This window comes from Erythrolamprus reginae, chromosome 1 (genome assembly GCF_031021105.1).
Source record: "Erythrolamprus reginae isolate rEryReg1 chromosome 1, rEryReg1.hap1, whole genome shotgun sequence".
In the NCBI taxonomy this organism is placed as follows: Eukaryota; Metazoa; Chordata; class Lepidosauria; order Squamata; family Dipsadidae; genus Erythrolamprus; species Erythrolamprus reginae.
In genome coordinates, this window is record NC_091950.1 from 90,326,082 (window position 1) to 90,349,761 (window position 23,680).

The 23,680-nt window shown below is 38.8% G+C and overlaps 1 protein-coding gene across 11 annotated transcripts in view; it reads left to right on the top strand.

Moving 5' to 3' along the window:
• The window catches only part of SLC8A3 (solute carrier family 8 member A3), a 213,662-nt gene that overhangs the window by 185,629 nt on the left and 4,353 nt on the right, over positions 1-23,680 (top strand). For 4 of the 11 annotated variants that reach the window (XM_070734538.1, XM_070734523.1, XM_070734531.1 and 1 more), the window contains 4 exons: positions 10,281-10,295; positions 11,391-11,506; positions 13,189-13,288; positions 20,667-20,942. In XM_070734538.1, coding sequence (XP_070590639.1) covers positions 10,281-10,295; positions 11,391-11,506; positions 13,189-13,288; positions 20,667-20,942 — 507 coding nt within the window. Of the gene's footprint in view, positions 1-6,070; positions 6,132-8,233; positions 8,250-9,333; positions 9,339-10,270; positions 10,296-11,381; positions 11,507-13,188; positions 13,289-20,666; positions 20,943-23,680 lie in introns of all 11 variants that reach the window. The other 7 variants (XM_070734557.1, XM_070734565.1, XM_070734604.1 and 4 more) reach the window with 4 other exon arrangements.

The window sequence follows — 23,680 nt, forward strand, 5'->3', positions numbered from 1 at the left end:
AAAATTGGAAGCGGTTTTTGCAATATTGATGGCACAAAAAATGGATCCCCCCCACCCGCTGCCTCTGGAAAGGAAAATCCATTGTGTTGAAATAGAGGTTATTACTTAGTAAGGGATAAAGAAGTGCAACTAGCGCTGTTGTGTTTTCAGATAAATTTCCATTTTCATGAAAGTGACGATGGTCCAAGGGTGTGTTGGGTGGGGGAAAATGTCTTGAATAATTTTGCACAATCAGGGCTGTCTTCTGATTTCTTAGATTTCTGTATATTTTGGCTTGGCTCAACCTGTGGTCCACTACTCTTCCCAGAGATGTAAAAGTTTGAAAATTTGGAGGGGGGAATGAATTCTAGTACAAATCAATATACACTGCTCAAAAAAAGGGGAACATTTGAACAACAGAATAAAAGACGCCCTGAGTCTTTGGAGAAGGGTGGCATACAAATCTAATTGATAATGATGATGATGATGATGATGATGATGATGATGATGATGATGACGAGGAGTCTTCGGAGAGGGGCAGCATACAAATCTAAATAATAATAATAATAATCATCATCCACTGGATGATCCACTGGAACTTGTGCTGGAACTACCATTTATCAGTGGCAAAGAACTCGTGGGATCATAAGCCCGAAAAAGTGGTCGAAAATGAGCAAGCAAAGCTACTGTGGGACTTCCCATTTCAGACTGACCTAATTCTGAAGCATAACACACTAGACATCCTGATTGTGGAGAAAAAGAAAGTATGGATCATCGACATCACAATCCCAGGGGACAGCAGAATTGAGGAGAAGCAGCTAGAGAAATTAGTGAAATACGAAGATCTAAAAATTGAGCTGCAACGACTCTGGCATAAGCCAGTGAAAGTGGTCCCAGTGGTACTTGGCACGCTGGGCACAGCGCCAAAGGATCTCGGCGGACATTTGAAAACCATCATAATTGACAAAATCTCCATCTGTCAATTGCAAAAGCCCGCTTTACTGGGATCGGCAAACATAATTCGCTGCTACATCCCGCAGTCCTAGGTACTTGGGAAGCACCCGACTGGTGATGAAATACGAAATCCAGCATAGTGATCTCGTTTGCTGTGTTGTATTGACATAATAGTAATAATAATAATAATAATAATAATAATAATAATAATAATAATAATAATAATAATTCAGACTTTCGGGGTCTGCTACAGCCTCCTCCTGGCTTTGGGTGTAGGCTGGAGGGAAGTGCCACAGGTGGCAAAGAGCCAGAGAGCCTTGTTCCAGTGGGAGTGCATCATGGCCTGGAACTGGCTGATCATCAAAGCACACTGAGCCTCCAGGCACTGGTACCTGTCCTTGCACTCCCACAGGTCTTTCCTCTGCTTGGAAATCCTATGTTCATAGTCTTCAGTGAGGTGCTTCTGCTAAGCCTCCCTCTTGGTCAGATCCAATTTGAATTGAGCCAGCTGTTTTGCCAACTCTTTCTCGTGGTGGCTGCTGAGCTCCAACAACTGCTTCCTGTTGGGTCCTAAGGAACCTGGGTGGGGAGGCAAGGAGGGCTGACATGGGAGGGGCGAGTAGAGGCTGGCGAGGTGCCCCTTGATGTGAGTCACATTGAATTGGCCACATCCACCCAGTCTTATGACAACCTAGCCATGCCCACCCAGTCAGCCATTAGTCAGATTATATTAGCAGTCTGCAGGATTTAAAATTATGAATTTAGTGATCCCTGAGGTCTGAAAGGTGGGTGACCTGTGTTTTAAAGGATAATAAACCACATCCTTGAAAAAGAACATTTGGCTTTTTATTGAAACAAATGGAATGTAAAGAAGAAAAACAGAATGACAAATGAGGTTAAACAAAGAATCAAAGCAAACAAAGACACTGGGACAGAGAGAGTGAAATATAATATATTTAAACAATTATATTCAGTAATTCTACTCAGTCGCTTGTACAGAATATTAACGTAGCTAATTAATTGAGAGGATATTTAAAGGCATCTACATTTAATTAAAGGTTCTTCAAAGCTCTTTTCTGCACTTTTAGATAGCATTTATGCAAATAACGTTTTTCAGCTTTCCATTGTTTGGTTTGACATAGTGCATCTGGCACTAATTGTAAGCTCTGTATTGTGCTGCAGCAATTAATAAATTGTAGGAAAAATAGCCAATGAACATTGGTAGGCTTAACAGTTAAACATCTTTCAGTACCATGGACAGGGTTGGTTGGTTGCTTGTAAATCTGTTTCTAAACACTTAATACAGCACAAAGTTTGAAGTGTTTCTGTGTTTAAGTATAAATTGCACGAGATGATTATGAGATGAACATCACATGATAAATTATATCAATCTGATTTAGTTCACCAATTTATTTTCTTTCCATAATTTTCCTCTTGGTTATTATCTTGGTTGCTTGGTTTTTCTCCTTTAATTGTGCTATTATGGGTACGGGTTCACAACCTATGACCACAGTTGATCCCAGAATTTATGTTGCTAAATGAGAAAACTGTTAAGTGAATTTGGCCCCATTTTACGACGTTACTTGTCACCATTGTTAAGTGAGTCACTGCAATTTTTAAATTAGGAACAAGATTGTTAAGTGGATCCGGTTTTCTCATTGATTTTGCTTGTCATAAGGTCGCAAAAGGGGATCACATTATCCTGGGACACCGCAACCGTTATAAATGTGAATCACTTGTCAAGCATCCAAATGTAAATCACATGGAATGGGGATGCTACAGTGGTTGTAAGTGTGAAAATGGTCATAAGTCACTTTTTTCAGTGTTGCATCTTTGAATGGTCACTAAATGAACAGTTCTAAGTAGGAAACTACCTTTATTTTTCATCCCACTTACCTAAGAATTTAGGTGAGTTGTTTGTTTGTTTCTTGGAAATCCTTCTGTATATATATATAATGCTGTAGAGCAGTGATAGCGAACCTTTTTTTTCTCGGATACCAAAATAGTACACATGCATGCGTGTGTGAGTGCCCACACCCATATTCAATGCCCTCAACTGTTGTGTGTACTCCCTTGCAGCGTGAGGAGTTTTCAGATTCGGATGGTGATGAGTGGGATTTAGAGATCATAAATCTCCCTGCTCTACCAACAGTTAGCAATGTTAGTGAAGACCACGGAGCTAATGACATAGACATGAAGTTCGAGTGACTCAAATGGGGGAGATCATAGATGGAGGGATGCTTATTTCAGAAGGTTTAACAAATGCTGGGGGGGGAGGAGGAGGTATTAGACAGTAATTAATTAATGAATTACTTCACATTCTGGTGTAAAACAGAAGAGATGCTGAATTTGTTCAATCTTGCAAAATAAGAATGGCCGCGTCCCGAAGCGTAAGCTATCATGTGTGATTTATTACTTGTTTCTTTATGATTTCTAGCTAGCCCTAATTAGCCATAAATTTTAGAATGACTTGTGGAATATCTTTTATGTTACGGCCAAGCTTATCTACTTAGTTGCTGAGATAATAATGATGAGAGAAGAAAACTGCATGCAGAGTTGAAGTGTTAAAGGACAAATTAAAGAGGATATGTTTTATAATGAGATGCATTGAGAATTTCTTTATTCCAAGTATAATATGAATCAGCCTGAAATCAGAACACCAACAAGCCCCATTTCCTGACTTCCAATGGATGTTTTACAATGAGATGCATTGAGAATTTCTTTATTCCAAGTATAATATGAATCAGCCTGAAATCAGAACACCAACAAGCCCCATTTCCTGACTTCCAATGGATGCAGTAAGCCCATTTTCCCCTCTCCATGCATCAATGGCTTTCATGGAGCTTGGGGAGGGCAAAAAACATCCCCCTTGCTCCCCTGGAGGCCCTCTGAAGGCCAAAAATGTCCTCCCAGAGCTCTGTGTGAGGCAAAGATCGGATGGTGGGCACCCACATGTATGCTGGAGCTGAGCTAGGGCAACAGCTTATGTGCCAGCAGGTATGGCTCCATGTGCCATCTGTAACACACATTCCAGAGGTTCACCATGGCTACAGAGAATAAGATATATAAGGTTTTGTGGCATCAATAGAAAAATAACAGTTATGTAAACATAATTACATCCACACATGTAATATAATCATTGATTTAGTAGAGAAGATGAAAGATTGGTGGGCTATAGTCAAGATGTATCGAGAATGGGGATTATGAAGTGTTACAGGGATTGTATGCATCTGTGCAATTGGTATTGGCATATTTTTTCCATGTTCCAGTTGGCCATGAATAGATAAGGGAAGATTGGAAACTGTAAAAACAAAAGACTGAAGCAGGAAAAGTGCTTAGTAAGGAGGAACATAAAAAGTAATTTAAAAAGTTTTTAAAAATAATCTTAATAAACATATAGATGTAAGAATGGTTTGAGATGCAAGCAAAGATTTCACGAGATGTTATTTTACACAACAGAATAGTAAACTCAAAAAGTAAAGAGGAGAAAAAAGCTATTTTTGAACAAAATAAATAAAGGAGACGGGATTAAAGACGTTTTCAAAGGAGATAAATATTACTCAATAATTTAAATAAGATAAATACTGCTCAACAAGTTCAACAACTTGCAGTGTCATGTTGCCATCACATGTTTCACAACATTTTTCACTTTGCAGAGTTGGGGTGGGCATGATCTGTGCATAATGCATCCAGCCCATGTGATACCAGTTTGACATCCCTGTTACAGCAGCAATAATCTATATTAATCTATATTATTACTAAGATGAACAATAAAAACACCCAAAAAATTGAATTAGTAAATAAATCAGAGAAATAATTGACCTACAAATTGCAAAAAGAAAAAGAAAAAAAATGCTACTGAAATTACAAGAGGGATATATCATAATGACAGATAAATAATGTGCTTTCTTAACTAGAAATACTTTGAGGATGAACTTTTGCAACTTTTAGAAGTTATTATGAACTCTGTTTTATGGGGGAAAGATTGCAGACAGCTGGAAAGAGGCAAATGTAGCATTAATATTTGACTTAATAAGAAACTATTAGCCAATGTAATTATTGAATGATGACTGCAAGTGGTTTACAATGATTTTGGCTGAGAGGTTGAAAATAATTTTGCAATTCATGAAGATCAATGTGGGTTTTTACTCACTTTATTTTTAAAGGATAATACTTGGAGCAATACAATGGAAAACAAGCCACATTGGTTTTCTTAGATGCAGAAAAAGGCTTTGACAATTTGAAATATGCAAAAAAAAATTGATTTTTCACATTATGAGAAATGTGAATTTTGGCAGGTTTTTATATTGATAATGTTGATCAACACTTCACAGAAAGCAGATATAACTATCAATGCAGATATAAAAATACTCTATGGGATATAAAAAGGAACAAGACAACTGACTATTCTCCTGTCCTTTTTATTTTAATTCTTGAAATATTGAATATAAGATAAAATGAGGGAACTGTAGAAGTAAAGATTTAAAAAGAAACTTCTAAGTCAAGAGCACTGGCACATAATTTGATGTTGATTTTGGAGGATAAAGAGAGACAGCAATGAGATTTTTATTTTAAAAAATTGAACACTTGCATGTTTTAAGATTAATAATTATAAGATAAACATGTTTTCAAAAATATGGAAACAAGATCAAAAGAAAAAATATGGAAACAAGATCAAAAGAATTCATGAAGAAAAAGATTGAGAAGATACAATATATCATGGCATTTCCATGACAAATATAAAGTATATGTTATTTCAAAATGTTTACATTAGGACATGGAATGAAGTTAAAAAATATATTAAGTTTTGAGAAATTACGATTGTCATGTTGGAGAAAACGCCCGTGATAAAAAGAATGTTTGGTGGAGAAGGATATTTTTGTTTGAGACAATACCAGTCTTGATACCTGTTGTATCATTTAAACTCTGGCAAAATGTCTAAATGTGTATGGCAAAGGGGAACAACCCACAAGTTAAATATAAGGTGTTACAAGATGCAAAGGAAAGACTTGGGTTTACCTGATTTCAAATTCAGGAAGTTTTAAATACAATGATACCTTGTCTTACAAACTTAATTGGTTCCGGGACGAGGTTCTTAAGGTGAAAAGTTTGTAAGATGAAACAATGTTTCCCATAGGAATCAATGGAAAAGCAATTAATGTGTGCAAGCCCAAAATTCACCCCTTTTGCCACCCGAGGTGGCCGTTTTTGCACTGCTGGGAGGCTCCCCTCCATAGAAAACCCCACCTCTGGACTTCTGTGTTTTTACAATGCTGCAGGAGAATCCCAGCAGGGGAATCGCAGCATTGCAAAAACGAGCACTTCACTGGCAACAGAAGTCCGGAGGTGGGGTTTCCCAGCGAAGGGAGCATCAGTGAAATCGCAGCATCACAAAAACACTGAAGTCCTCAAAACCTCACCTCCGGACCCAAGTCTTTCCTTTGCATCTTGTAACACCTTATATTTAACTTGTGGGTTGTTCCCCTTTGCCATACACATTTAGACCTCTCTGTTTTTGCGATGCTGTGATTTCACTGAGGCTCCCCTCGCTGGGAAACCCCACCTCCGGACTGTTTTTGCGCTGCTGGGATTCCCCTGCTGGGATTCCTCTGCAGCATCACAAAAACACGGAAGTCTGGAGGTGGGGTTTCCCATGGAGAGGAGCCTCAGGAGAATCCCAGCAAGCAAAAATGGGTGCTTCCCTGGAAACGGAAGTCCGGAGGCGGGGCATCCCAGTGGCCATAGTTCCCTCTAAACTGAGCAGTGAGCAATGGCTCACTTAAAAATCATCATCAACTCAGAGTTTTTCAAACCTGCCCAGAAGCCGAGAGGGAAAGAGTGAGAGGGGAAGAGTGCTGCCCAGTCCCGAAGGGACTGCCGCTCAGACACTATACTTTTCCGCCCACCCCCCAAAAAAATTAGAGGGAACACTGCCAGTGGCGGCGATGGGTTTGTAAGGTGAAAATAGTTTGTAAGAAGAGGCAAAAAAATCTTAAACCCCGGGTTTGTATCTTGAAAAGTTTGTATGATGAGGCGTTTGTAAGACAAGGTATCGCTGTATTAATATACAGCTAGTTGCACATTAATATACAAACATTTAAATGGTTAAATGGTTGGGGTGGGTGGGGAATCATGGAACTTTGTTTTTATATTTTTATCTTTTGTGTGATTTATCACAGAAACTATCTTATTTATCTTGTAAAAAATGGAAAGTTTTGCCAATAGGAATGGTTGATGAAGATGATAGACCTTGCTAAAGTGGCCAGATTGATCTCTTGAATAGAATACAATAGAGTAGAGTAGAATAGAATAGAATAGAATAGAATAGAATAGAATTCTTTATTGACCTTGTGATTGGACACACAAGGACTTCACCTTTGGTTCATACGATCTCAGTGTACATAAAGAAAAGAAATATTTGCAAAGAATCATGAGGTACGACACTTAATGATTGTCATAAGCTACAAATAAGCAATCAAGAAACAATTCGTATTAATATAAATTGTAAGGAGACAAGCAACAAGTTACAGTCATACAGTATAAGTGAAAGGAGATGGGTGATAGGAATGATGTCTACAAATAGTAATAGTAATGCAGGATTAGTGAATAGTTTGACAGTGGTGAGGGAATTTAATAATAGGCAATATCTACATTTATTGCTGACTGAAAATCCTTTATGATCTTTTTTGTGTAAAACAAAAAAATGAACTTATGATCTATAGTTTTAACTATTACATAGGATGAATTATAGAAAAAGAGAGTCATGGTGTAACTTTTGAAAATGAATTAAATCAACAATTGTACTTATAACTGCTGAAGATTAGAAGCCATTTCTTTATATCTTTTAATAATAATAATAATAATAATTATTATTATTATTATTATTATTATTATTATTATTATTTATTAGATTTGTATGCAACCCCTCTCCGAGGACTCGGAGTGGCTCATAAAATTAAAACATCATATACAAATCCAATGTTAAAACAGTCTTTAAAAAACCCCTATTAAAAACAGTCATACAGCCCAAACACACCATCCATAAAATCAAAGGCAGCTAAGGATATATCAATTCCTCCATGCCTGGAGACATAGATGAGTTTTCAAAAGTTTATGAAAGGCAAGGAGGGTGGGGGCAGTCCTAATCTCCAGGGGGAGCTGATTCCAGAGGGCCAGGGCCGCCACAGAGAAGGCTCTTCCCCTGGGTCCCGCCAGACAGCATTGTTTCATCGACGGGACCTGGAGAAGGCCAACTCTGTGGGACCTTATCAGTCACTGGGATTCGTGCGGCAGCAGGCAGTCCCGGAGGTGTTCTGGTCCAATGCCATGTAGGGCTTTATAGGTCATAACCTGTAAAATATTTTCTGTTTTTCTTCTAGCCCTTTTCTTCCTCTTTCTTCCTTTTCTCTTTACTTGATTTTAGTTTGTATTATTTTTTTCTTTTTCTTTTAAAACTTTTAATAAAACTATATTAGAAAAAAAAACCTTAGATACTATATGAATCTTGTTTTTTTTAAAAAGACTGCCAATGTTAAATAAATGTCACTTTTCTCCCGATTGCTGAGTTTGCTAGTAATGTTCATAAAATCTCCTGTTATGCCCACCTGCTTGTCGCTATAGGCAAGCCTCAGTACGATCCATTTTTTAGTCATTTATAAGGTGAAGTACATAGTACCAATGCCTTGAGGCACTTTGATTCTCTTGCAATTCTGAAAATAAAACTTTATCCAGCGTGGTCATCAATCCCATGTTGATAAAAACTGTTCATCAATACAGTGATACCTTGTCTTACAAACTTAATTGGTTCCAGGATGAGGTTCTTAAGGTGAAAAGTTTGTAAGATGAAACAATGTTTCCCATAGGAATCAATGGAAAAGCGATTAATGCGTGCAAGCCCAAAATTCACCCCTTTTGCCAGCTGAAGTGCCCATTTTTGCACTGCTGGGATTCCCCTGAGGCTCCCCTCCATGGGAAACCCCACCTCTGGACTTCTGTGTTTTTGCGATGCTGCAGGGGAATCCCAGCATCGCAAAAACGAGTGCTTCATTGGCAACGGAAGTCTGGAGGTGGGGTTTCCCAGTGAAGGGAGCATCAGTGAAATCGCAGCATCGCAAAAGCACCAAAGTCCTCGAAACCCCAGCTCCAGACCTCTGTGTTTTTGTGATGCTGCGATTTCACTGAGGCACCCCTCGCTGGGAAACTCCACCTCCGGACTTCCGTTGCCAGCAAAGTGCCCGTTTTTGCACTGCTGGGACTCCCCTGCTGGGATTTCCCTACAGCATCACAAAAACACGTCTGGAGGTGGGGTTTCCCATGGAGGGGAGCCTCAGAGAAATCCCAGCAGCGCAAAAACGGGTGCTTCACTGGCAACGGAAGTCCAGAGGTGGGGCATCCCAGCAGCGGTGGTGGGTTTGTAAGGTGAAAATAGTTTGTAAGAAGAGGCAAAAAAATCTTAAACCCCGGGTTTGTATCTCGAAAAGTTTGTATGATGAGGCGTTTGTAAGATGAGGTATCACTGTATGTGCATTTTTTCCTCTTTATACAAGACAGATGTCTCCAGAAAGAAAAAAAATATTAATGAAATAAATTAAAACATAATCTAGGAATTCATAAAAGGAAGCATGTATATTTAATAAATGTGTGAGTCATATTTCAGATAATAAGCCCTCACAATGACTTAAATAGGAAATGCATGTTTAAATTATCAAGGCCACAATCCAGCAAAAATATAAGCATGATTAAACTTCACAGGGTTATATGGCCCATAGGTAGTAGTAGTAGTAGTAGTAGTAGTAGTAATAATAATAACAATAATAATAATAATAATTTATTAGATTTGTATGCTGCCCCTCTCCGCAGACTAATATTACAAACAGTTAAAAATGAAAAGTAGTTCCAATATTTTCTGTAAGTCATATTTTTACAGAGAGAATAAATTTACTCTCCCCTTATTCTGTTTCATTCAGATGTTATCATATTAAAAAGCAAAACATAAAAATAGGAGAAGAAACGTTTATTGGTTGTATTCTCTGCCATGCTTCATAATATATCACAGTTTCCTATAAGATTGAAACTGATGTTTGTGTGTGTGTGTGTGTGTGTTTTGTAAACAATGGACAAATGGAAGGAATCTTCACAGAGACGAAACAAGCGGATGTTGATTTTCAAAGATACAGTGGTACCTCTACTTAAGAACTTCATTTTTTCCATGACCAGGTTCTTAAGTAGAAAAGTTTTAAGAAGAAGCAATGTTTCCCATAGGAATCAATGTAAAAGCAAATAATGAGTGCAAACCCATTAGGAAAGAAATAAAAGCTTGGAATTTGGGTGGGAGGAGGAGGGGGAAGAAGAGGAGGAGGACAGTCGCTGCTGAAAGAAAAAGGTGAGGTGAGGGGAATCAAAAAAAATCCAAAACTTTAAGGCTTAAAAGAAAAGAGGGATTCTGAAGCGGCGAGGAGGAGCATGTACCTCCCATACACTCGGCATGAGGCTGCCTTCCATACACTGCGCCAGAGAGAGAAACCCAGGCAGGCGAGAAGGGGAGCGCCATTTAAAGGCTCCTCTGGCAGCCCAGAAAAGCCCAAGATGGCCAGGATTACAGGGGGAATGGTAGGAAACTGTACGGGCTTTGTGCTGCTCTCAAATTTCCTGGGAAATTTTTCCGGGCTCAGGTTCTTAAGTAGAAAATGGTTCTTAAGTAGAAAATGGTTCTTAATAAGAGACAAAAAAATCTTGAACACCCAGTTCTTATCTAGAAAAGTTCTTAAGTAGAGGCATTCTTAAGTAGAGGTACCACTGTAGCTGAAAAAGATCCAGGATATATAGAGGGCAAGGTTCTGGTGTGCTTTTTGATGACGCGTTTCTTCCTCCTTTAAATTCCTAGATTTTTGTAATAAATCTATATACAAAACCTTGTGTCTGTCTGGGAATGGAAATAGCAAGAATAAGCCATGGTGGGAATGAGCCATGGATGCAGTGGTTAGAGTGCAGTACCACAGGCTACTTCTGCTTACTGCTGTCTGCCAGCAATTTGAAAGTTCGAGTCTCACCAGCTCAAGATTGACTCAGCCTTCCATCCTTCCGAGGTTGATAAAATGAGGACCCAGATTGTTGGGGGCAATATGCTGACTCTGTTTAGTGAGCGCTGTAAAGTGGGTATATAAGTGTGCTATTGTTATATAGAAAGTGTATCACTGCTACAAAGCCTGTAATTCTGTGAACAATTTATAAGAATGAATGCAAATGTAGCCATTGAAAAAGAAACAAAACCAGCCCTTTTCCGAATCCAGGTCTTTTGCTATTGACTTTGTCCTTGTCCTCTTATTAATAGCAATAGCGCTTAGACATATACTCTAACCACCGCGCCACCTCATCCCTTTATATTATACATTGGAGACCATATAATAATATATTGGAGACTCACTGTATATCCATGTTTTCTTCCACAGAGGTTGCAGAAAGAAAGCTGACCATGGAGGAAGAGGAAGCCAAACGTATTGCAGAAATGGGAAAGCCAATCCTGGGTGAACATCCAAAACTGGAGGTTATAATTGAAGAGTCCTATGAATTCAAGGTCAGTGCTGGGTATTCAGAGTTTTTGTAGGAAACGAGGGAAAGAAAAGCAGGAAAGGAACTAAACAGAAAAAAATTGGTTAGCAGAGCTGAGCAGAAGAAAGGAAGAGAGTCAAACTGGAAAAAGGAAGGGTGCAACAGAAGAAGAAGATTGCAAGGAATGCTAAGCTAAGGCAAAGGTCCAGGCTAAGTCCTGGGAGAGAGGAGAAGGCAATGAGAAAAATAAATAAAATGAGGTCAGGGAAAAAGAGAGAGAGTCTGAAAGAAAATAATTAAGAGATTTTTGAAGAATAGGTCCTACTTTAACAATAAAAGTACAGTGGTACCTCTACTTACGAACTTAATTCGTTCCATGACCAGGTTCTTAAGTAGAAAAGTTTGTAAGAAGGAGCAATTTTTCCCATAGGAATCAATGTAAAAACAAATAATGTGTGTGATTGGGGAAACCACACAGAGAGTGGAGGCCCTGTTTCCTCCCGGGAGATTCCTAGCAAGGCGCCACGGAGGCTTCTCCCCACCTTTTCCGGGCCTGTTTCCTCCCAGGAGATTCCTGGAGAGGCCCCACGGAGGCTTCTCCCTGCCTTTGCCGGTTACAATTTCGGAGGCTCGGGTTTGTAAGTGGAAAATGGTTCTTGAGAAGAGGCAAAAAAATCTTGAACACCCAGTTCTTATCTAGAAAATTTCACAAGTAGAGGCGTTTGTAGGTAGAGTATGTCCAAAAGTTTTACCACTGTCTTCTGAACGGAATGAGGAATAGAAAATCCTACATTAGAAGGCAGGTTAAGTTGATGATTTGAATTATTATTTTAAAAAAATAGAGACAGGGCATAAAAAAGACTTTAATAAATAAATAATAAAATATTCATGCATTCAAGATACATAACTAAGAACCAACTAAGCCAAACGTGTGATCGTTTCAAGCTAAAAGAATTGTCACACTGATCTATGGGAGAAATTAACAGGCAAATATGCTAAATTTTATCCTGCTGCTTTCAGGTGCTAATCCTTACTGTCAAATGACTCCAAAGCCAAGCTGCCATGCCCTTACATCTAGCTGAAACAGGTTTTCTGTCTCTCTGAAGGTTTGGTTGCCCTGGAAATTGTTTTCAGCGAAACGTCTGTCTCAATCCAGGTCAACGCTGCTAAGGCTCATAGAACGCTGTAGAGGAACTTGAGCTTGCTAAGTTCACGCCATTGTAAAAGGGATTTACTGTATGAATGGGAAATAATTTATCCAATGACAGAGTACATTGTGGGCTGTGAAAGAAGAATGGTATTTACCAAGAAGGGAGAAAGTTTTATATGAATAAAGAAGCAGGTGGTGCCCTTTTTCTTAACGATGCAACAATTACTTTTAGCAAACAGCCTTGTCATAGAATGACTTCCTGACCTACTTACTGTTTGATGTTTCTATCTTTCATTTCTTTTATTTATTCCTTTGTGGACATTCTCAGTGGCTTAAGTTAGCTTCTTGACGTTAATGCCTTCTCAAAGAATTAAGATTACAATTACAAGGAAACCTATAAGGAATGGAAATTCTGGGTCATGTAATCATAAAACCATTGGAAGACACCTGCGTGGAAAAGCTACCTTACACCTTCAGCCAACCTCCACGTTGACTGAGATGCTCCAAAGGAAAGCCTTTGATAAAATCAATATTCTTTTTGTCCTTCTAATTGACAGAGTACAGTGGACAAGCTGATCAAGAAGACAAACCTGGCGTTGGTTGTAGGAACTCATTCATGGAGAGACCAGTTCATAGAAGCCATCACTGTCAGTGCAGGTGAGACAGAGTAAACGCCTTGTACTCAGCCAAGGAAACAATCACCCAGAAACAGAGGGAAATTCTAACATGAATTCTTATTTCGGCAGTTTTTATGAAGCTCTTGCTCCTCAATAGATGTTATGAGCAGGTGAAAGCATTTAACTTGCTTGACTTTGGTTTGACTTTTGTGGAGGGTCCATGCACTGGATAGGAAATGAGTATATATTAAGTATATACACTGCTCAAAAAAATAAAGGGAACATTTAAACAACACAGTATAACTCCAAATAAATCAAACTTCTGTGAAATCAAACTGTCCATTTTGGAAGCAACATTGATTGACAATCAATTTCATATGCTATTGTGCACATTCAACTTTGTACAGAACAAAATATTCAATGAAAATATTTCATTCATTCAGATCTGAGATGTGTTATTTGAGTGTTCCCTTTATTTTTTTTGAGCAGTATATTAAGTCTGATAATAAATTGTTTTGTTAAATAAATAAATAAATTGTTTTTGTTAATTACTTGTTTTTTAACTGTTACATACATAACAGCAGCTGTTTTTTTGAACAGTGTTCAAAAAATCACTGAATGGTGAAAATTTCAGATAATCATAGTGTCTGAGCTGGATACTAGCATTCTTCCTGGGAAAAGAGTTCATTTCCAATAAGCCTACTGCATGTGAGCTTCCCAGAAACAATGAGAAAAGTGCAAGGAAAATCTCAAGCATTCTGTTTATGAAAGTATTCTCTTTTTAAGTTTTTTATTTACATATAAACAATAGACAATAAAAAACAGACAATTAGTCTACAACAAAACAATACACAGTACAAACAAGCAATTGAAGACAAGCATGTAATATACATCCTCTCCCCTCCTGTGGCTGACTCATGGACAGCCTCCTTTTATATTCTTAGCAGTATAGTAACCATTGGTTTTAACTATAGGATATAGTTTATAATTTGTGATACTAGATTTAAATTATTGCTATATAACTTATAAAATATATTATATTAAGAAAGACAAAAAAAGGAATTATATTTAATTCTTTGACTGGTTTTGCTTTAGCGCAGCACTACTGGTAATTGTTTTTTATGTTATTTTTTTTATTCAACCATGTGTAAAAGTCATTCCAAATCTGGTAATATTTTGAGTTATCTTGCACTTTTAGCTCCAATGTCTGAAGTATTCTCACTATAAAATGTGGGACTTCCTTGCTTAGCGCAATTTGTATTTCAACACTTACTACGTCTTTCTCACTCCTCTTTTCTTTCTTCCCTATTTGGGCATGACTTTGGGAATACTCTGCTTGGAGCCCCAAATCACACATTCCCCTCCAAATAAAAACCATCAAAATCAATAGGATCAGTTTTCACAAAGGCCTGTTTATAGCAAACTGCTGATTTATTGTTCCCATACCTCTCCTTTATCGGTGCTCCGTTTATTTTATCCTCACTTTGTGATACTGCTTCCTGTAAAAGCACATATTATTAAACAAGTTCTTCCCAAGATTACTCTGTACAACTCTTCAAGCTCAGGATTTTGCCCTCATCAATGGTAGCCAAAAGCAGAGTGATCAGAAATCAGAAAATTAAAGATACCAGCTACTCCACTTGTTTGCTTTTCTTTCGAAAAGAATTCTTTGTATTCTCAGAAGTAAAAGCAAAGAGGGGAGTTGGAGACTAGAACCACCTTGCTTTCTAACTAGCCAAAGTAAATTTTATGGAGCCAAGAACTCTGTCTAAATAGTAGGGAAGGTCATGAAGCTTGAACGGGTGTTTGGATAAATGCAGGACAGAGCTATGGTGTAGGGATGCATGTCAAGTCATGGTTAATCCCAAGAAAAGTTGAAGGAAACCATTATTTGAAAAAAAACAAGATTTCATTTTTCAACCATTTTTCCCAGTGCAACCCAGGTATTTAGTGCAAAAAAACCTGTTGAACAAAACAATCAATTTTCAAATCCATCTTTTAGATGCAAAGCTGTTAGATGAAATATCTTGCTGACTTTTATTTATTTTATTGAGTGAAATGGCTTGCCCATATCACAGCAGTAACTCTGGCCAGAATGCAAAATTCAGCATGTAGAGTTAAAGGCAACAGTGTAAACAATCTGAACCATAATGTCCAAGGTGATAAGAAAACATTAACCAGCAGATCCCTAATACCGAGGGAATTAGATACGCATATCATAGAAACTCTGAACCCTTTTGATTGTTCTGTCCATGCGAGCTGGCACCTGAATTTGAGCCTCACTCCAAACAAAAGACTTCAAGGAGAGTATGGAAAATCCAACTATGACATTCAAATTGGTAGTAGTGTATTTACCCAATGCTATTACATTCTTTTTCCTTCCATCCCTCACTCCCCCCCCCCCAAGCATAGCATTGCATATATAAACATGTTGGAATAAAGATAGATTGATATTATCTAATACATTTCTTGGTCTTCAGCTGTAGATTGTCATGAATCGCTTCCTGACTATTTAAAAATGGTAAACAAATATAGTCACCATATATTACTAAAATAAACTTGGAGGGTGACTTTTACTAAGAGAAATCCTCAATCTGAGTATTGTATTGGCAGTTCTGTGTTAGCAAAAACTTCAGAAGAGAAGGATTTAGGGGTAGTGATTTCTGACAGTCTCAAAATGGGTGAACAGTGCAGTCAGGTGGTAGGAAAGTGAGTAGAATGCTTGGCTGCATAGTTAGAGGTATAACAAGCAGGAAGAGGGAGATTATGATCCCACTGTATAGAGCACTGGTGAGACCACATTTGGAATACTGTGTTCAGTTCTGGAGACCTCACCTACAAAAAGATATTGATAAAATTGAACAGGTCCAAAGACGGGCTACAAAAATGGTGGAAGGTCTTAAGCATAAAACGTATCAGGAAAGACTTAATGAACTCAATCTGTATAGTCTGGAGGACAGAAGGGAAAGGGAAGACATGATTGAAACATTTAAATATGTTAAAGGGTTAAATAAGGTTCAGGCGGGAAGTGTTTTTAATAGAAAAGTGAACGCAAGAACAAGGGGGCACAATCTGAGATTAGTTGGGGGGGATCAGAAGCAACCTGAGAAAATATTATTTTACTGAAAGAGTAGTAGATGCTTGGAGCAAACTTCCAGCAGACATGGTTGGTAAATCCACAGTAACTGAATTTAAACATGCCTGGGATAAACATATATCCATCCTAAGATAAAATACAGGAAATAATATAAGGGCAGACTAGATGGACCATGGGATCTTTTTCTACCGTCAGTCTTCTATGTTTCTAAATGTTTGCGGGGGAAATGTTCTTTTGAGATTTTGAGCAGATCGTTGGACTCAAGAGTTCTTTCATCCCAAGCATATATCTTTTGTATCAAACATCAGTTAATTTTTTTAAGGTTCCAGAGCTGGTCCCCTCCTGAATTTTACTGTACTGTGCAGGAGAAATCAATCTTGTAACTGAGAAGTATGAGCCCTTCTATCTTGTGTCTAGCACCAAATACTGAAATTTTACTCTGTGAGAAACAATGTCTTTGAATAACCTTAGTTCAAATGCTCGCTTCTTCTGAGAAAAGATGAAAAAGATTGCCTGTCTTCAATCTTTTCATGAGGCTGTCACTGTTGCTATGGTAATAAATGTGGTCATCCTCTAGGTGCTCATATGAGAACAAAGTTAAGGGCATTAAATGTTGCTTCCTTTGCTGTTACCTACTTTCAAGGTTTATATTATCATTATAAGGGATAAGGAACCCCAGTGCAGTCTCGAACTATTTTTCCCTGCTAACTCTCCAGAAACTAATAAAATCAGAAGAAATGAAACTACGGTTTTAACACTGCCTTTTTTTTTAATCACTCTTGAAAGCAACTGACTAGAAAAAGACTCTTTCCATGGTCAGCTTTGAAGAGATTGAATTTTATTTTAAAATAATTTTCCTCCGTATACTGATCTCTTTATGCTGCACCACTATTTTGGAATATAGAGATTGTCTATAATAAAATAAGTAGCCTTTCAGGAAGCATACAGGTATACAATGATAAGTTCCTTGTGCACCTTTTGGGAAGTAAGAAGAACAACATAGAATGCTGCAGGCAAGAAGATCAGTTACCATCAAAAAGCCTCTAAAGGCTTCATGTCCGCAGGAGAAAGTGGAGCTTATGATCCAGAAAACAGAACAGTTTCAAGAAGAAGATAGGTGACAAAATCAAGAAGTAGAGACTCCGAGAAAACAGCCAGTAAGCAATGTGTTAGCATCCCAGTAAACATCTGAGAAATAAACCAGAGTCCAAACCTTGGCCTTCTTCCAGGTTTATTAACGAAGCCATCTGGGATACAGACTGTGGTCAAACTAATGCTAATTTTTCCTACAGCTCCCCACCCAGGTTAAGATTCATCCCTCATCCCCTCACCCATCATGTGGACCACTCTGGTCTTTTCAGCATCCATGGTCTACCTCCATCTTCCAGCTGCTACTGAACAAACGATGACCTTGACTCTCCTGGAAGGAATGTGTTGTTGCTAGTAACTTTCCCCTCTCATGCAACCACCCCTTCCTAATTCCCACAGAACTACTCTACTTGTGGCAGACCAAAGTCTCTACTCAAATGATGGCTTGGGCCTGACACAATGTCCATAGGAAGATAGGAAATGTGAAGACAAAAACAAGACAAATTTCTGGATCAAACACCAGCATAGCACTAGATAGAGGTTTCCTAATTTGCTGGCCTCCGTGTATATTATGACAATTCCAGCCCTACTGCATAGCTCTAGAAAGCAGCTAGTTGTATATGACTTTCTTAAATAACTTACTGGAAGACACGCTGAAGCTTCTTGGGAGCTACCCAATAACCTGAAGATCAGGAAAGAAGTAGCAGATAGCCTTAGAAAGCTTAGAACTACGACGTCTTAAACATGATCTAAGTATTGCCCACAAGATCATATGCTGCAACATCCTGCCTGTCAACAACTACTTCAGCTTCAACCGCAATAACACAAGAGCACACAACAGGTTCAAACTTAATATCAACCGCTCCAAACTTGACTGTAAAAAATATGACTTTAGCAATCGAGTTGTTGAAGCGTGGAACTCATTACCAGACTCCGTGGTGTCAACCCCCAACATTTTTCCCTTAGACTTTCCATGGTTGACTTCTCCAGATTCCTTAGAGGTCAGTAAGGGGCGAGCATGTGCACTAGTGTGCCTTCCGTCCCCTGTCCAATTGTCTCTCCTATATTTTATATATCTTTTCTCCCATCCATATATCCTTCCTCTACTCTTCATTGATGTATTCTATTCTCATATCTCTTTATTTATTTATTTATTTATTTATTTTATTTATTCAATTTTTATGCCGCCCTTCTCCTTAGACTCAGGGCGGCTTACAACATGTTAGCAATAGCACTTTTTAACAGAGCCAGCATATTGCCCCCACAATCTGGGTCCTCATTTTACCTACCTCAGAAGGATGGAAGGCTGAGTCAATCTTGAGCCGGTGATGAGATTTGAACCGCTCACCTTCAGATCTAGAGTCAGCTTCATTGGCCTGCAGTACAGCACTCTACCTGCTGCGCCACCCCGGCTCATTATTCTTCTTCTATCCCTTCCCTGATATTTACTACTACACGTTTTTATTCTCCTTAACTTTCAGTTTCTATTGGACTAACTAACTAACTAACTAACTAACTAACTAACTAACTAACTAAATAAATAAATAAATAAATAAATAAATAAATAAATAAATAAATAAATTAAAAAATAAAAAATAAAATAAAATAAAATAAAATAAAATAAAATAAAATAAAATAAAATAAAATAAAATAAAATAAAATAAAATAAAATAAAATAAAATAAAATAAAATAAAATAAAATAAAATAATAAATAAATAAATAAATAAATAATAAATAAATAAATAAATAAAATAAATAAATAAAATAAATTTACCCCTTAGCCTGGAATGTTCCCTTTTTGATCAGATGATGGTTCTAAATACAAAAATGGCTGTGGACCATATGGGGCAGGCAAGAAAGTTATTCTTCTATGAAACATAATAATAATAATAATAATAATAATAATAATAATAATAATAATAATAATAATAATAGTTATTATTATTATTATTATTATTATTATTATTATTATTATTATTATTAATTAGATTTGTATGCCACCCCTCTCCGGAGACTCATTAACTATCCAAATGGTTGTCCCAAAGGTGCTTTTTCAGTAGGCAACGGGACTTTCTTGTTGTTTTTTTCTGTTGAAAACATGGCAAGGTGGGGAATGGAAGAAAAGGATACAAATCCTTCCCTTTCCCACCCTTCAGTCAGAGCTGAAGAAGCCTCTTGGATGAGAAGCGAAACGTCTTCAAAGAAAGAACAAGAAGGTTCAGTTGCCTCCTGAAAAAGCACCTTTGGGACAACCATGACCTGGATGACAGAGATTCTCTACAGACTTTTATCTAAATGGCTGTTTTCATAGAGAACCTTTTCAAGGGACAGATCAGTAATTGACACTGTTTGAGCACGTACATATGGTGAAAAGGTTTGGAAAACTGTATTATCTGGGTCCTGTTCATCTGATGTGCATATTTATTTATTTATTTATTTGTTTGTTTGTTTATTTGTTTATTTATTTATTTATTATCTAGCTATCTGTCTGTCTGTCTGTCTGTCTATCAATCTATTTATTTATTATCTGTCTGTCTGTCTGTCTGTCTATCTATCTATCTATCTATCTATCTATCTATCTATCTATCCATTATCTATATGTCTGTCTGTCTGTCTGTCTGTCTGTCTATCTATCCATTATCTATATGTCTGTCTGTCTGTCTGTCTATCTATTTATTTATTTATTATCTGTCTGTCTGTCTGTCTGTCTGTCTATCTATCTATCTATCTATCTATCCATTATCTATATGTCTGTCTGTCTGTCTGTCTGTCTGTCTGTCTATCTATCTATCTATCTATTTTTTTATTTTTTAAAAAAATTTATGCCGCCCTTCTCCTTAGACTCAGGGTGGTTTGCAACCTGTTAGCAATAACACTTTTTAACAGAGCCAGCCTATTGCCCCCACAATCTGGGTCCTCATTTTCGCCACCTCGGAAGGATGGAAGGCTGAGTCAACCTTGAGCCGGTGATGAGATTTGAACCGCTGACCTGCAGATCTAGCAGTCAGCTTTAGTGCCCTGCAGTAATGCACTCTACCCACTGCGCCACCCCAGCTCATATTTGAAAGCGAAGTTTTCTGAGAAATGAATAAAGCCACTATGCCGTCAAGAAGAACCCAATAAAGCAGTGGTTCTATGACTTGTTATCCTTTCACTGTTTCTAGGTTTGGACCATAGGGGTTATGCATAGCATCCACTGACTTGAAGCTCTCTGTGTTGTCTTCCCTACAGCAGGCGAAGAGGATGAGGATGAGTCTGGTGAGGAGCGCCTGCCCTCCTGCTTTGATTATGTCATGCATTTCCTGACGGTCTTCTGGAAAGTGCTCTTTGCCTGCGTACCTCCAACAGAGTATTGCAACGGCTGGGCCTGCTTCATTGTGTCCATCCTGATCATTGGTATGCTCACTGCCGTCATTGGAGATCTGGCCTCCCACTTTGGCTGCACAATTGGCCTCAAGGATTCTGTGACTGCTGTGGTCTTCGTGGCCTTTGGCACTTCAGTCCCAGGTGAGTTTAAAATAGGAGGGTAGCACCACAATGGCTTCTAACTATTCCATCACTTACAGGTGAAAATCGAAAAATTAGAATATCGGGCAAACATTCATTTATTTCAGTAATGTAACTTAAAAGGTGAAACTTAATATATGAGAAATATTCATGATAGGGAAGGCAGGATAGTTCAAGTCGTGATTTGTCATAATTGTGATGATTATGGGGTACAGCTCATGAAAACCCCAAATCCCCCATCTCAGAAAATTAGAATATTATATTTAATCAATTTAAAAAAGGGTTGTACGTAAAACAACATCGGACTTTTGAAAAGTATAAGTTTGCATATGTAGTCAGCAATGTTCCCTCTAATTTTTTTTGGGTGTGGGGGGAAAAGTATAGTGTCTGAGCGGCAGTACCTTTGGGACTGGGTGGCATAGCAGTATAAATAAATGAATGAATGAATGAATAAACAAACAAACAAACAAGAAAAAAATTCCCTTCTTTTTTATTAAAAGAAATTAATAATAAAACAAAACCAAAATCTATTACTATTATTACTATCTTCTCTTGTTCTACCCCTGTCTCCTCCCCCCTTGTGTGTGTGTGTGTGTGTGTGTGTGTGTGTGTGTGAACTCTTGAACCATTTCCAATAACAGGTGAGGGCTATTGGAAATGGTTCAAGAGTTCACACACACACACACATACACACACAAACGGCTGGGGTTTTTTTTTTCTCTGTTATTATTTGGGTGCTTTTTACCATATGCTTTAAATCAAGAGTCATTTCTCTCTCTTTCTCTCTCTCTTTCTCTCTCTCTCACTCTTTCTTGTTTTCTTTCTCTCTCTCTCTCTATTGCTTTCTTTCTCTCTCACTCTATCTTTCTATCTCTCTTGCTATCTCTCTCTCCCCCCCCTCTCTCTCTTTCTCACTTACTTTCTCTCTCCCTCCCCCCCTCTCTCTCTGTCAGTGAGGGGGCTGTGAGAGCACTTTCTCCGAGCACTTCGGGAACACCTGCCCTGCCTCTACTGCAGCCCCCTTGCTGAAAGTCCGGGATAAAAGCTCTCTCAGTGAAGGGGCTGCGAGATGGGCGGGACGGGCATTCCTGAAGCACACAGAGAAAACCCTCTCTCGCAGCCCCCTGGCTGGGAGTGTGGATGAGGAGGAGCCGCAGCCGCTACAGTGACTGCCACAGGAGAAGTCGCGCCCCAAGGCAGGAGGCAGAGGAGGAGAAAGCTGGAGAGGGGGCAGATCTGGCGGGCAGGGGGCAGCGCCGTGAGGCCAGGGGCACGAGGGGGCTGGAGGCACCATGGGGAGGCAGGGGCAGCTGTGGCTCCCTTTCCTTCCACCCATGTCTACTGCCATCACCTCCCCGCCCCCTTCCCGCAGGCTGGCAGGGGGATGGGGAGTGCGCGCCTGTGGAAAAGAGTGTGTGAGGGGGTATTTGGGGGGGCTTGTGCGCACGCGCGCAGCTTACAATGAACAGTGGTACTCAGTAGTTGGTTTGGGCCCCTTTTGCAGTAATTATTGCCTCAATGTGGCGTGACATTGTGCTATCAGCCTGTGGCATTGCTGAGGTTATGGAAGACCAGGATGCTTCAATAGTGGCCTTCAGCTCTTCTGAATTGTTTCGTGTCATGTCTCTCATCTTTCCCTTGGCGATGCTCCATAGATTCTCTATGGGGTTCAGGTCAGGTGAGTTTGCTGGCCAATCAAGAACAGTAATCTCAGGTTTTGGTGCTTTGGGCAGTGTGGGCAGGTGACAAGTCCTGCTGGCAAATTGAAGTCAACATCCCCATAAAGCTCGTATCCAGATGGAAGCATGGAGTGCTCCAAAATCTCCCGGTAGACGGCTGTGTTGACCCTAGACTGAATGAAGCACAGTGGACGAATAGCAGCAGAAGACATGGCTCCCCAAATCAACAGAGACTGTGGAAACGTTACACTGGACCTCAAGCATCTTGCAGTGTGTGCCTCTCCATTCTTCCTCCATATTCTGGGTTCTTGGTTTCCAAATGAGATGCAAAAGTTTCCATTTTGGAGCACTCCATGTTTCCATCCGCATACGAACTTTTATGGGGATGGTGATTTAAATTTTCCATCAGGACTTGGCACCTGCCCACACTGCCCAAAGCACCAACACCTGCTTCAATGACTGTGGATTACTGTCCTTGATTGGCCAGCAAACTCACCTGAACCCCATAGAGAATCTATGGGGCATTGCGAAGAGAAAGATGGGAAACATGACATGGAACAATGCAGAAGAGCTGAAGGCCACTATTGAAGCATCCTGGTCTTCCATAAAACCTCAGCAGTGCCACAGGCTGATAGCATCCATGACACGCCGCATTGAGGCAGTAATTGTTGCAAAAGGGGCCCAAGTGAAGTACTGAGTACATATGCATGTTATACTTTTCAGAAGTCCGATATTGTTATATGTACAACCCTTTTTTAATTGATTGAATATAATATTCTAATTTTCTGAGATGGGGGATTTGGGGTTTTCATGAGCCGTACCCCATAATCATCACAATTATCACAAATCACGGCTTGAACTATCTTGCCTTTACTGTTATGAATATCTTTCATATGTTAAGTTTCACCTTTTAAGTTACATTACTGAAATAAATGAATGTTTGCAAGATATTCTAATTTTTTTAGTTTCACCTGTACAACGATTGCAAGCTTTCATGGGGTTATCTGCAGCTTCCGAGAAATGACCTCCAAAAATGATGTTTAAAAAATAATCCAGGCT